The sequence below is a fragment of the Anneissia japonica genome, unplaced genomic scaffold (genome assembly GCF_011630105.1).
Source record: "Anneissia japonica isolate Jap-2015-1 unplaced genomic scaffold, ASM1163010v1 scaffold1005_len2656397_cov198, whole genome shotgun sequence".
NCBI classification, from domain to species: domain Eukaryota; kingdom Metazoa; phylum Echinodermata; class Crinoidea; order Comatulida; family Comatulidae; genus Anneissia; species Anneissia japonica.
The window spans coordinates 2,511,023-2,522,961 of NW_022683792.1; the positions used below are offsets into that span (position 1 = coordinate 2,511,023).

General features: G+C 35.0%; 2 protein-coding genes across 4 annotated transcripts in view; one reads left to right on the plus strand and one right to left on the minus strand.

Moving 5' to 3' along the window:
* The window catches only part of LOC117102574 (ubiquitin-like protein 5), a 10,642-nt gene extending 6,960 nt beyond the window's left edge, over positions 1–3,682 (minus strand). The window contains exon 1 of the mRNA XM_033242902.1: positions 3,643–3,682. Coding sequence (XP_033098793.1) covers positions 3,643–3,667 — 25 coding nt within the window. The 5' untranslated portion in view covers positions 3,668–3,682. The remainder of the gene's footprint in view (positions 1–3,642) is intronic.
* On the plus strand, positions 2,956–11,903 carry LOC117102563 (lysosomal thioesterase PPT2-A-like). Of its 3 annotated transcripts, none has more exons than XM_033242890.1 (10): positions 2,956–3,235; positions 5,900–6,076; positions 6,399–6,552; positions 6,797–6,892; positions 7,778–7,832; positions 8,428–8,480; positions 9,004–9,087; positions 9,867–9,951; positions 10,362–10,416; positions 11,031–11,903. In XM_033242890.1, the coding sequence occupies exons 2-10, from the start codon at positions 5,942–5,944 to the stop codon at positions 11,172–11,174; spliced, it is 861 nt and encodes a 286-aa protein (XP_033098781.1). In that variant the 5' UTR covers positions 2,956–3,235; positions 5,900–5,941; the 3' UTR covers positions 11,175–11,903. The 3 variants fall into 3 exon arrangements, with proteins under 3 accessions (XP_033098781.1, XP_033098762.1, XP_033098771.1); XM_033242871.1 differs by having other exon boundaries at positions 2,956–3,221; XM_033242880.1 differs by lacking the exon at positions 2,956–3,235 and adding an exon at positions 4,481–4,486.
* Positions 11,904–11,939: the final 36 nt, after the last annotated feature.

Genomic DNA, 11,939 nt, shown 5'->3' on the forward strand with positions numbered 1-11,939 from the left:
TATAGCCTACGGTTATCAGTCCATGTCGTTCTCAGCAGGCCAGAACTATTATATTTAAACTATTTTAATTCAAGTAGGTAGCCAAAAGGAAGCTGGAGCTTGTTCTAGTCGAGACATCCGCATCTTCAATTTTGAAAATTTACCAAGATTGATTAATATGCATGAAGTTAGCCAATCATGTGATTTACAAAATCAGTCATGCATACGATATCCCACATCAAATTTGATGTGGGAAATTGCACGCATGAATCGTTTGCCCAGGCCCTAATTCGAAAAAAATTAATCGAGTATGGGACGCCAATTAAATTAGGTATGGCGCGCACTAAGTGCAATAAAGAGTGAGTAACCTAAAATTAGGGCCTGGAACCCAGGCTAGGCCTGGAACGGCCAAAAGAGAAAGTTATACAAAAACAAAAGTTATAAAGCAAAAGGTAATACAGTAAAAAGGAGAAAATAAGTTAATTCATCATCGTCGTCATCTCGAGCGAAAACCGGGGAAAATTTACATAGGGTACGTTTTTACCGGTATTGTATCGGCGGGTGGTCTACCGGTTCGTGCAGAACTCGGCTTTCAAAAAACCATTAACCCCTGACGTCATACCTAAGTAAGGTATTATGCGTTAATTATTTTATTAAGTTTCCCTGGACCCTTGCGCGCGTCACCCCACGCTTTAATTAAGAAACGGACATTGGCGTTGGTAGGGCCTACACTGCATAATGTTAATCAAGTACAGTAATGAAATGACCGAAGAACCTACAACAATAAGCTTCATAACATAAGGCCTACATTGAAAACTCCCAATAATCGCAGATGTGCATTTTGGGCGTATAAATCCAGGATAAACTTTCATTCGTTTGGCAATGGAAGTACTGTACAGTAGTATAACTAAAACAGCGGCATACGTATGTAATTATATAGGGTAACAATCTGGACTGTAGGATAATTTTTATCGAGCTTTTCAGTTTCATTTTTGGAATTTAACTGTAAACGGAGCAGGACTCCACAAAAAAACTCGCCCGAACGCACCTCATCTTCATCATTATCATCATCCACCAACTCAAGTTCTGAAGCCCGGTTCAATGTACCATTTGCATTGAAATGGTGGCAACGGTGCACATAGAACCAGAATTGACATCATCCTCATTTCATTACCATCAAATCATCATCATCACCGTCGTCATAATTTTACAGTTATTATCATGTTACGCTTCCCACTTCCAGGAAAAATAGTTCCGAACATTCCGTTTAAAAGAAAATGTGTCATTATAGGCCCTATTTACTTACTACGGTATATTCTTTCTTTTTTAATACAGTAGAACCTCTCATTCGGGACACCCCAGTTAAGGGGACACCTTAGGAGCACACTTTTCCGTGAAACGAGGGGAAATTAATTTGTTATTGTTTGTTTATTTATATTTTTTCTGTTTTTTTGTTTTTTTTAATTTTAAACTGTGCTATTTTTACTTATCATTTATTTACCATACTTTTCTGTTTCCTTTGTTTTTACCTAATTTATTGTAAATTAATTATTTCTATGTCTCCTACTAGTCAAGAGTATCGTAGCTGTTTATTGTGCGTCTACTTAGTTATTTATTCTTGAGACAAAGGCCTACGTGAATCCACATCAAAAACATTTTTTATTGCAGCACTGCAACTACTATAGATTCAAAATGACATTTTTTTCTTGATCCTTAAAATGGACGTCGGTGTAGGCCCACTGTGTGTATTATTTTATAAACTAATCATGGGATTTAAATTTATTTTTTCTGTGTAACTTTCATCTGAGACAACTATAGACTTGTATAGTTGTCTCAGCTTTCATATAATGGGATTTTTTTGTGTGTGCTTTCACAGGATTCAAATCCATACAGTTGAACTTTTACCTTGGTTCAAAGTATTACGGTGCTCTATTGATTCTGCTGTGTCTCTCATATTGGAATCGATCTGGAACAACTATTGTTGTTTTAATTTTCATTTCATCATACATAGGCAGGTGTATTTGCATTGCAAATTATTGTTAATATATAGGCCTAATTTAGTTCAAGTAACATCGTAACTCGATCTTCATCTTAAAATTATAAAGAATAGGCCTATGTCCTCATTGTATGACTATAGTGTGCCAAAAACCTACAAAGGGGACAATTTAACGTTTTTGGTTGTGTCCCCTTAAGTTAAAGAGTAACCTATTCAGGGGACACTCCTATTAAGTGGTCGACACTTTTGGTACCGGCCCTGCCTCAGCCTAGCACAACAAGGTACATTAAATGAAATGAAATGAAAATAAGCATACATAGTAGGCCTATCTATATTCTTGCCATCCGTGTTTTTTTTTTGTTTTTTTTATTCATTCATTCGGACAAAAGATTACAGTAACAAAATATACAAAGATTGAAAATGACAAAAACTATTGGAAAACGGAAACCTACATTATACACTGGCCAGGATCGCCGGATCCCAAGCGGGAGCCCAGAAACAGGGATGGCGCCAGGATTTGCACGACGGGGGGGGGGGGGCGACGTCCCCGACGGGGGGGCCGATGCGACGAGGGGTCAGATTTCCCCGACGAAAGCAGAGTGGGCGCCCTCGAGCTTCGATTAAAAGGTTTCGAAAGTGGTCCGTGGGGGGGGGGGATCCCCGAAAACTTTGACAATTTAGGGGTTTCAAAGGCTTATTTAATCGATTGTATAGGTATAGACTACTAATATGTAGAAAATACATATAATTTTTTTTCTCCCCGACGAATTGTGCTTTTTCTTCCCGAAGGTGGGGCCAGCACTCCCCGACGGGGCCCCCCCCCCCCCCCCCCCCCCCCCATCCAGGTCCTGAAGAAAAAGTAGGATTAGTTTAAAAGTAGGACATATTCCAGTGTCGATACTTAATTTTTAAAATGAAAAATAAATATAAATAGATATATTTTTAATTGGCCCTGCCTATTTTCGCTCGAATAACTGGTATCCCGCATTTACGCTACATCGACATAATGCCAGAAAAACCAAGGAAAGAGCAGGCCTAATTTTTGGCTAAAACGTAGAAGGGAAAACGTCCTAATAGGGGGTCAGACTAAGAGCAAAGTTGAGATTTAGATGAGCTCTTAAAATATGAAACCCTACCAAGTTGGGAACTTTCATCAGATTTAGCTCCACTGTTGTTGAAATGCCTAGAAGCCACTTACTATTAGCCTCCTAGTCTCGACGGGGAATACCCCATCTGCGGCTCGAAGGTAAGGTTGACTAGGTAAGGCTGAGGTCGAGGCCTAGGCAAGCCTAGTCGTCCTCACGCTACAGAGGCCTAGTCAGAACGGGCTTGCTCCACAAAACGGTGCACCCTTTTCTTTTTTAAACACTTTTATCAAAAAGCAAAACTATAACCTAATTAACAATAGGCCAGTACAGCAGCGACCGACTTGAGTGTGTAACGAAGGGGATCACTTTTGCGTTACTGTAGTGTTGGGCGGGGGAAGGGGTAGGTGGTACCTTCAAAGTTTTAGCATAATACAGATAAACTATGCCTACATTCCAAAACTTTGCACAAATTTACTTGCACAGTTTCATCTTTGAAAATGTTTTTTCCAGGCAGTTTTCAAACTACACAGATCTGACAAACTGCTTTAATGTAGCTTAGGCAAAAAAAATCCAACTTGCCTTTTTTTTTACTGTACACGTACATACTTTAACCAAGCTGTGTTCATTTTTTATATCAATTCCTACTGGTACTAAATCGAACTTTAATTGGTTGCTAGCTAACAAAAGCCAGACAAGATAGTGAGCTATTTATATATATAAAGGAATTTCCCTTCATAGATGAAATTGTACAAGGATATAAATTTAGTGATTCTTTAAACTTATGTTACAGTAAGATTGCATGTATAGTCAAGTTTGTGTGTAAAGTGAAAATAAGTATGTTATATAGTCTTGCCCTTTTATCCACCATAACAATATTGCAAAAATACAATTTTGTATTCTTGCTTAATGTTTAATTGTTGTACAATTTGACTATTTATAGGGATTTTTTTTTTACAACATCATTTTTTATGATATTATTATTTTGTATTGATTTTCAGGAGGCGTAATCTGCCGAGGTTTGATCGCTACTTTTCCAAATCATAAAATTGATACATTTATCAGCTTATCATGTCCTCTACTAGGCCAGTACGGTTGTAAGTGGGGAGGGATGGTAGTGATTTACAATGCACAATCAGCAGTGATGTTGATAGTCTGTGCGTGAAATACTTACCGTAAGTGCTTGAATAAGCGCCGTGGCACTTATAAAATCTTTGGAGGCTTCAGTGTGACGCTTATAAAAAATAATGCCCGTTGCCATGTTACTTACCTCACGTATTCCCGTAGTTCAGTAGGCCTATCATGGGTCCTACGCCATTGTAAATAAACTAAAGAAATGCTTGCGTCTTCATTGTGTTATTTATTCATTTTAAAACTTTATACATTGTATCAAAGAGATGTGTATAAGAGACAGTTACTATTCAGTGTGAGTATTTTAATATTACTTATTCTATTTGTGTTTTTATAGGATGAAGTGTTGAAAGGTATTGAGTACTATTATTTATGATTATACTGTACTACTTTAATTCTTTAGCATAGTTTATAATGAAGGATGTGTTTGTGATTGGCCTGTGGTTGCATGCAGATGACCACCACTGTAAAGGTTTTGCTCTACTGCATGGCTATCTAAGAAGAGCAATTCTTAAAGAGAATATAATTCATTTCTTAAACAAAACACCATCTTTTTTGCAAAAAAGTGGGTAATTTCTGAGGAGGTTGTTTGTGGGGTTGGAAATTGCCGGTAGGGATGGGAAAGTACTGGTACTACTCCCTGTGGGATGGGGAATTTCTTGACTGGGATGGGTTACTCCCTAGCAAGAGCAAAAAGATAATATTTTTGAAGTAATTCATAACCCTAAAGTGAGGGACTTCTTCCAAATTGGGACCCTTTGTACATGTGCAATATCAATTTCCTTTAACATTTTAAAAATATTTTATTCATCATCTACATTATCGTTCATCTTGATCCTGTTTAATTATTGGTTATTGATGAAATTTGAATTGAAACTAGGTTGCAATTGTAAATAGAGCTGATTTTCACATTTCGATTTAATATGTAACAGTAGAGAGTGAATGTCTATGAAATAAAGAACAAAGCAAATTAAAGATGTATTGTTCCCTGAAAAATGACAAAAAATTTTAAAAAATTATTTTGAAATCAACTTGCTCATTTTTCAATAACATACAAATTATTAAATTGAGCATAGGAATTAATGAATTAAAAAAATGTGTACCCTGATTTTTATACTGGATAATGATAAAAATTATAAAAATACTTCCAGTGACTGGAAGTATTCTATCATTTTTTGCTGTAAATTATGGGTAAACATTTTTAAATAAACTCATTTCTATGTTCAAGTTGGTGATATTTGTTACTTCAAAATGAGCAAGTTAATTTAAAAAACAAAAAAGATTTTTATTATATTTTTTTATATTTTTTATTGTTAAGTTTCTCACTACCTGATTTACAACTCTAACCAAGGTGTAGGCAGTATACTATTTAAGTATCTGTTATTTTGGCAAGAAAAGCATTTATTTTTTAGATAATTTTCTTTTGTGTAACCAGTGAGATAAATGTTACAAACCTGAATATAAATTCAAAAATATCAAAAATAAAAAATTATTTTAAAAAAATTATTAAAATATTTAAAAAGTATTAAATTAATTTTTAACAATTTAATTTAATTTTTAATTTAATTTAATTTTTTATAATTTTAATTGTGTTTAACCAGTGAAATAAATGTTTAAAAAAATTAAAAAAAATTTCAAAATAAAAAAAAAGTATTTAAAAATATTTGATTGTTCTAATTTTTTAGATTTTCTTACTGGTTTCTTGCAGGAAACTTATTTAAACCCTCAACTAAAGCATACTGTAACCAAGATGGCCATGTTATTGCAACTGTTACTCACTTCTCTCATCCTGCACCAAGTGTATGCCTATAAGCCGCTTGTAATTGTTCATGGAATATTTTCTGATCCTACACATTTTGATGGATTTGTTAAGATGGTTACAAAGGTAAGAAAGGCATATTTCATATAGGGTTTTGTGTTGTATAGTCCATCTGCCTGACATGGAGATCTGACAATTTTTGATGGATGCCAGCGAAGCCCTGTTGGGTGGGAGTTCGGGGCTGGTGTTGCCAACATTTTTTTTCCCTTTTTTTATTGGACAAGTCATACGCAAAAGGGGCTTGTCGTATTCAATGGGAGATGAAGCCCCTGCCTTCTTGCAGGTGTTGCCAATGAATACAAATAGAGGAGCAGAGAAAATGAAGAATATTAGAATTGGTTGTATTAGCTTGGAAAATAACAACAATAATATCTAACAATTACAACAGGCCCACCCAGGGACAAACATCACTGTTATTAAAGCATTCGATGGACCTGACAGTCTCGCCCCTTTATGGAGCCAAGTGGAAAAATTCCGGAGTGATGTGAAGGCAGTTGTAGACAATAATCCACAAGGAATACACCTATTATGCTACTCACAAGGTATTTATTTAGTGATTCTTTAAACTTATGTTACAGTAAGATTGCATGTATAGTCAAGTTTGTGTGTAAAGTGAAAATAAGTATGTTATATAGTCTTGCCCTTTTATCCACCATAACAATATTGCAAAAATACAATTTTGTATTCTTGCTTAATGTTTAATTGTTGTACAATTTGACTATTTATAGGGATTTTTTTTTTACAACATCATTTTTTATGATATTATTATTTTGTATTGATTTACAGGAGGTGTAATCTGCCGAGGTTTGATCGCTACTTTTCCAAATCATAAAATTGATACATTTATCAGCTTATCATGTCCTCTACTAGGCCAGTACGGTGGTAAGTGGGGAGTTGTGGTAGTGATTTACAATGCACAATCAGCAGTGATGTTGATAGTCTGTGCGTGAAATACTTACCGTAAATGCTTGAATAAGCGCCGTGTCGCTTATAAAATCTTTGGAGGCTTCAGCGTGACGCTTATAAAAAATAATGCCCGTTGCCATGTTACTTACCTCACGTATTCCCGTAGTTCAGTAGGCCTATCATGGGTCCTACGCCATTGTAAATAAACTAAAGAAATGCTTGCGTCTTCATTGTGTTATTTATTCATTTTAAAACTTTATACATTGTATCAAAGTGTTTCATTACACACACGGTAATATAATTATACTCTCAATTAAGTGCCACGGCACTTATTCGAGAGAGGCACTTAGCGAAAAGGGTCAGTTGGTTGTGGCGGTTATTCGAGACCGGCGCTTATTGGAGCATTTACGGTACTTAATATGCATAGATGCCTTTTGGTATGATGCACTACATAAGGTGACATATGTGGATAAACGAATGAAGGATGAGGATGAGCATGGGGTGAATATAAATATGCTGGGATGGACAGTTCTGTTATTTTCAAAGATTGTATTTAAACTTCAAGGCAAAACAAAAATGGCAACACAGATTCAACCAACTGCAGATTCTGTAAAATGATGGTGGCATCTATTTTTCTTTTATTATTATCGTAATTATTATTCCAAAACTATAAATTGAAAAAAAAACACGCCAAAACAGGCTAAAAGAGATGAATCCAGCATGATTGCATCATTTCATTTAATAGATCTAATGCAGAATTTGCTACCATTGCCATCATTAACAAAAAGTTTTATCTGCTTTGATTACCATGATTATCACTCACTGTCTTATTTTTAAGTTCTTTGATTATATTTTTTTTAGTAACTGATGTCGTCAAAAAGTACATCCGAGCAAAGTTCAGGGAAGATGTTTACAAGTAAGTCAGCAGTTGGTTGTAACATGTCAGTGGTGGCTCCAGAGATTTGCCAATGAGGGTGGGGGTTAAATGGTCTGACAAGTTGTCTTGAACAAACGAGCTGTCTAACTGCTTCTGGTCAGGGTTGAAAACACTGATTGAGTGAAAGGTTGGGGGGGGGGAGAGATTTTTTTTGGATTAGGATGGTAAAAAGCGATAGCACCTGATAGGACAAGAAGGATGTGGAATACAATTGAACCAGGGATACTCCCCCCCCCCCAATAAAAAGCAGAGGAGACTACCCTTGGTGCTTTACTATTATTCAATGCTTATATGAATATTTATATTTAAATAGTCCCCTAGATTGATGAAGCATTATTGTGTCTACTGTCCTTTGAGCCCAGTTTGTCAATCCGAAAGCGTAAAGTTTGACCGTGAAGTTGACATTAAGTAATTGGTGACCTGGGGAGAACGGAATCATTAAATTTTTTGCGCATGCACCTTGCTTGTTAGCTCTGCGATGTCTAGTGTAAGTTCTATGTAGGTAGGTCTAAATAACTGCTGGACAATGTATTACTATTGTGTATTACAATATTTTTTTTTTCATTTCTTTTAGAATATGTTACACAGAAGCTTTTCAGGTTGTATCAGTGTGCAATTATTGGAATGGTAAACACGCGTATAATTTTATTCCTTATGGATATATCAAACTTTCTCCTAACACACATCCACATACCCCATTCTTTACTCGTACTCACAGATTCACCCCACCCCACACATACTGATGCAAATACATATACTCACCATGCACTCACCATATCCAGGTTGGATTCAGGTTTTTAAATACCTGGTCAAGGTTACACAGGAAGAGGAGTGTGGCTTGAGTTTTCAAATTTATTGCTAAAATAATTTTGATGTTTGTGTCAGAAAATTTGATAGGAATGACGTTTTTGCCCAGGTGCAGGTTTAGTGACTATGACACCAGGCTAGTTAATTAGAGGTTGTGGATTCGATTCCTACCTGAATCACTTGAAGTTCAGAATGATAACTTGTCAGGTAGGGTAAAAACGTCATTCCTATTGCTAAAATGTTAGCAATACATGTTACACTTTCATGATGATGTCAATGATGGACATACTTTGTTTATATATTTTTTAAATATCAAATATTTAAATTTTTGTTTTAACTTCAGATCCTCATCAGCGAGAGAAGTACTTGAAAGAAAATATATACCTTCCACCGCTCAACAATGAAACTTATAATTCCAAGAGTCTTGGTAAATTTACTGCAAGACCATTCTTCTATTTATGACCAAGTTTAGTAGTTGTAGGAGTAAAAAATACCAGATGTAGGAGTAAAAAGTACCAGCAACACGATTCCATTGGTCACCATTAAAACATTAGGAAGCTTATCCCAAATCTTTTTTAATAAAGCTCTTTTCAGACAGAAATTAATAATAATATTGCGGCAAACTTGTTCCATGGTCAGCGTACTAGAATCTGTAATGTACTGATCTTTTACCTTCCTGCGGCAAAAGCACCTCCCAAAACAAAAAGTGTCAAGATATATCCTGATATAATCATCAGGATAACTGGAAGTTTCAATGGCTAAGCACACACTATGACTCACCTTATAATGAAAGAAAAACAGGACCATATATATATATATATATATATATATCTGTCTCTTATACACATCTAGATGTGTATAAGAGACAGACATCTGTACTGTACTGTACCTGTCTCTTATACACATCTAGATGTGTATAAGAGACAGCTTCTAAAGTAATTGTCACTCTCTACCCTCTGAACTTGTCATTGTGCACCATTTCCATCTGTTAAGATATGTCAATTAGGTGTACTAATAAAATATAATACTGTACTATACTATATAAATGATCAATGGAAATTACTACACATACGATATGAAAATACCACTATACTATAAAACTGAAAAACAAAAACACAGGTATCAATAAAATTAACAATATTAAAATTGTAATTAATATTAATTCAAACGTTCACTAATATTTATTAACTGTTTCATTCATTTCAGAATGGAAGAAAAATTTTCTTCAGTTAAAGAAGTTAATTTTGATTGGCGGGCCAGATGATGGGGTCATAACCCCATGGCAGTCAAGGTACATATTATTTCCTTAAAGTCGTAACATTTGTTATTAACATTTAACATTTATATATGTCATGTGTAAAGCTAAGCACTCACTGCACCTCTCTAAGTCATCCGACACGATTCTATGGAAAACGCAACACAACACGGCGCGCGCCGCAAGAGATCGTTTTCAATGACGATCCGTTCACACTGCCACCGACAATCAGCAGACGGTGTTCCGTCATCTGGCGCTCACAGAGAATGAAGTTAGATTCTCCGTACAACACAGCGAGTGCCCGGCATTAAAGTGACTTCTGTAGTGCTCAGTGGCCATGCAATGGATGTGAGTGAGGCTCTCATTAGCCGTGTGTTGTTTTTTTTTTCTGTACATTGAGTAAGAATCATGTGTTAAATTTGGAACTATGGTATGGTTTCTTGCAGTCAATTTGGCTTCTATGATGCAAATGAGAACATTGTTGAGATGACAAATCAAGAAGTAAGTTGAAGAAAATAATGTTTCATTTCTGATTTCATAAAGCTACCACAATACAACAGCTACTCAACTCTGGGAAACACACTTGTAAAAAAGGCTCAAATATTTGTATAAAAATGTCCATAATGAGATGTAACTGCTAGCAATCTTTGGCCAGAGGAAATTGCATACAAGTACAGTACAAAAATAATATAACAATTTAAAAATTATCATTAAAATACAGTAAGCTATTATAAAAATAAGGAGTGGAGTTTGGTGGTTACGATGCTTGCCTTCCAATCCCAGGGTCCTGGGTTCAATTCCTCTCATGTTAGCATGATGTTTTCTCACAACCAATCAATGAGCCAAATGAAACTTTATTATTTAGAGCATCTTGTCTTTGTTTGTTATTGGGATATGCCACTTAGAATAGTATTTGCTGTTTGGGTCTAAGACATTTAATAAAAATAATTAAAATTTACAATTAATAATTTAATTATTACATACCTCATTATTAAAATTATTTATATTATATTTCATTTACCACATTTTCAAATGAATTTTCATTTCCCTGAGTTTCCAAAAATGCTGAACTCTTAAAATATTGATCACTTTGATTCCACAATTTTTTTAAATAGGTTTTCCTCAAAGATTCATTTGGCTTGCAAAGCATGCATGATAGCGGCAGAATTCAAACTTACACCATCTCTGGAGTAGCGCATACATCCTGGCATGACAATCAGACTGTGTTTGACAAATGCATTGAGCCTTGGTTGACATAGAGCACAGATGGACGAAGTGCGGCCCACTTGCCAGATGCGGCCCAACATCATTGTTGTCGTGGCCTCAAAAATAAAAAATAAAAAACCTTTGTGTGGCCACCTAATGTTATCAACCTAATTATTGCATAGAGATAGGGATTTGACCATTTTATATTTCAATTTGGAAATATATTTGGTGCTTATGTTTTGATAAACATTATTTATTGCATCATGAGACATATAGCACATAGAAAGTTTGTAATAATATATACTCTATGAATCCAAAAACACTCACTATTAGTGAAGAGCATTATATCGATACAGGATGTACCTGATTGGTCAATTTTTACCCTTGACCTCTTTAAGATTCTTTGTATAGTTGGAAGTTCAGTTTTATAAGCTTTTACATAAGTGTATGAAATAAATAATGTACAAGTCAGCTGATATAAATATGCATAATATATTTTTTTAATATATCGTATTTACAGAGTCTTTGTCATGTTTGCCAAGAATATTTTTAAAGATATCTTTTATTTATATATATGCAGAGATACAAGTTGTAGAATATATAATACTCAGTGTTTACAAATGCAATGCACGTAAAGTTTTTAGATTAGTTTGTACAAATACTTTGTTTAAAATAATCTTGAAATATTGTAGATATACCAAAAAACCTTGAATTGAAGCCCTGGGCCTCTTGTTTTTTGGGGTTTTTTTTGTGAACTTTGGATGGGCTTCTTTTCGAGATGGGCTTCATTTCAAGATGGGTTTCTTTTTTAGGCTACT

Bases quoted from the DNA above. Each gene is read 5' to 3' on its own strand.
- LOC117102563 (XM_033242890.1), top strand. From the start codon at position 5,942: ATGGCCATGTTATTGCAACTGTTACTCACTTCTCTCATCCTGCACCAA. The intron at 9,952-10,361 runs GTACATATTATT...GGTTTCTTGCAG, and splicing joins ATAACCCCATGGCAGTCAAG to TCAATTTGGCTTCTATGATG. The intron at 10,417-11,030 runs GTAAGTTGAAGA...TTTTTTAAATAG, and splicing joins TTGAGATGACAAATCAAGAA to GTTTTCCTCAAAGATTCATT.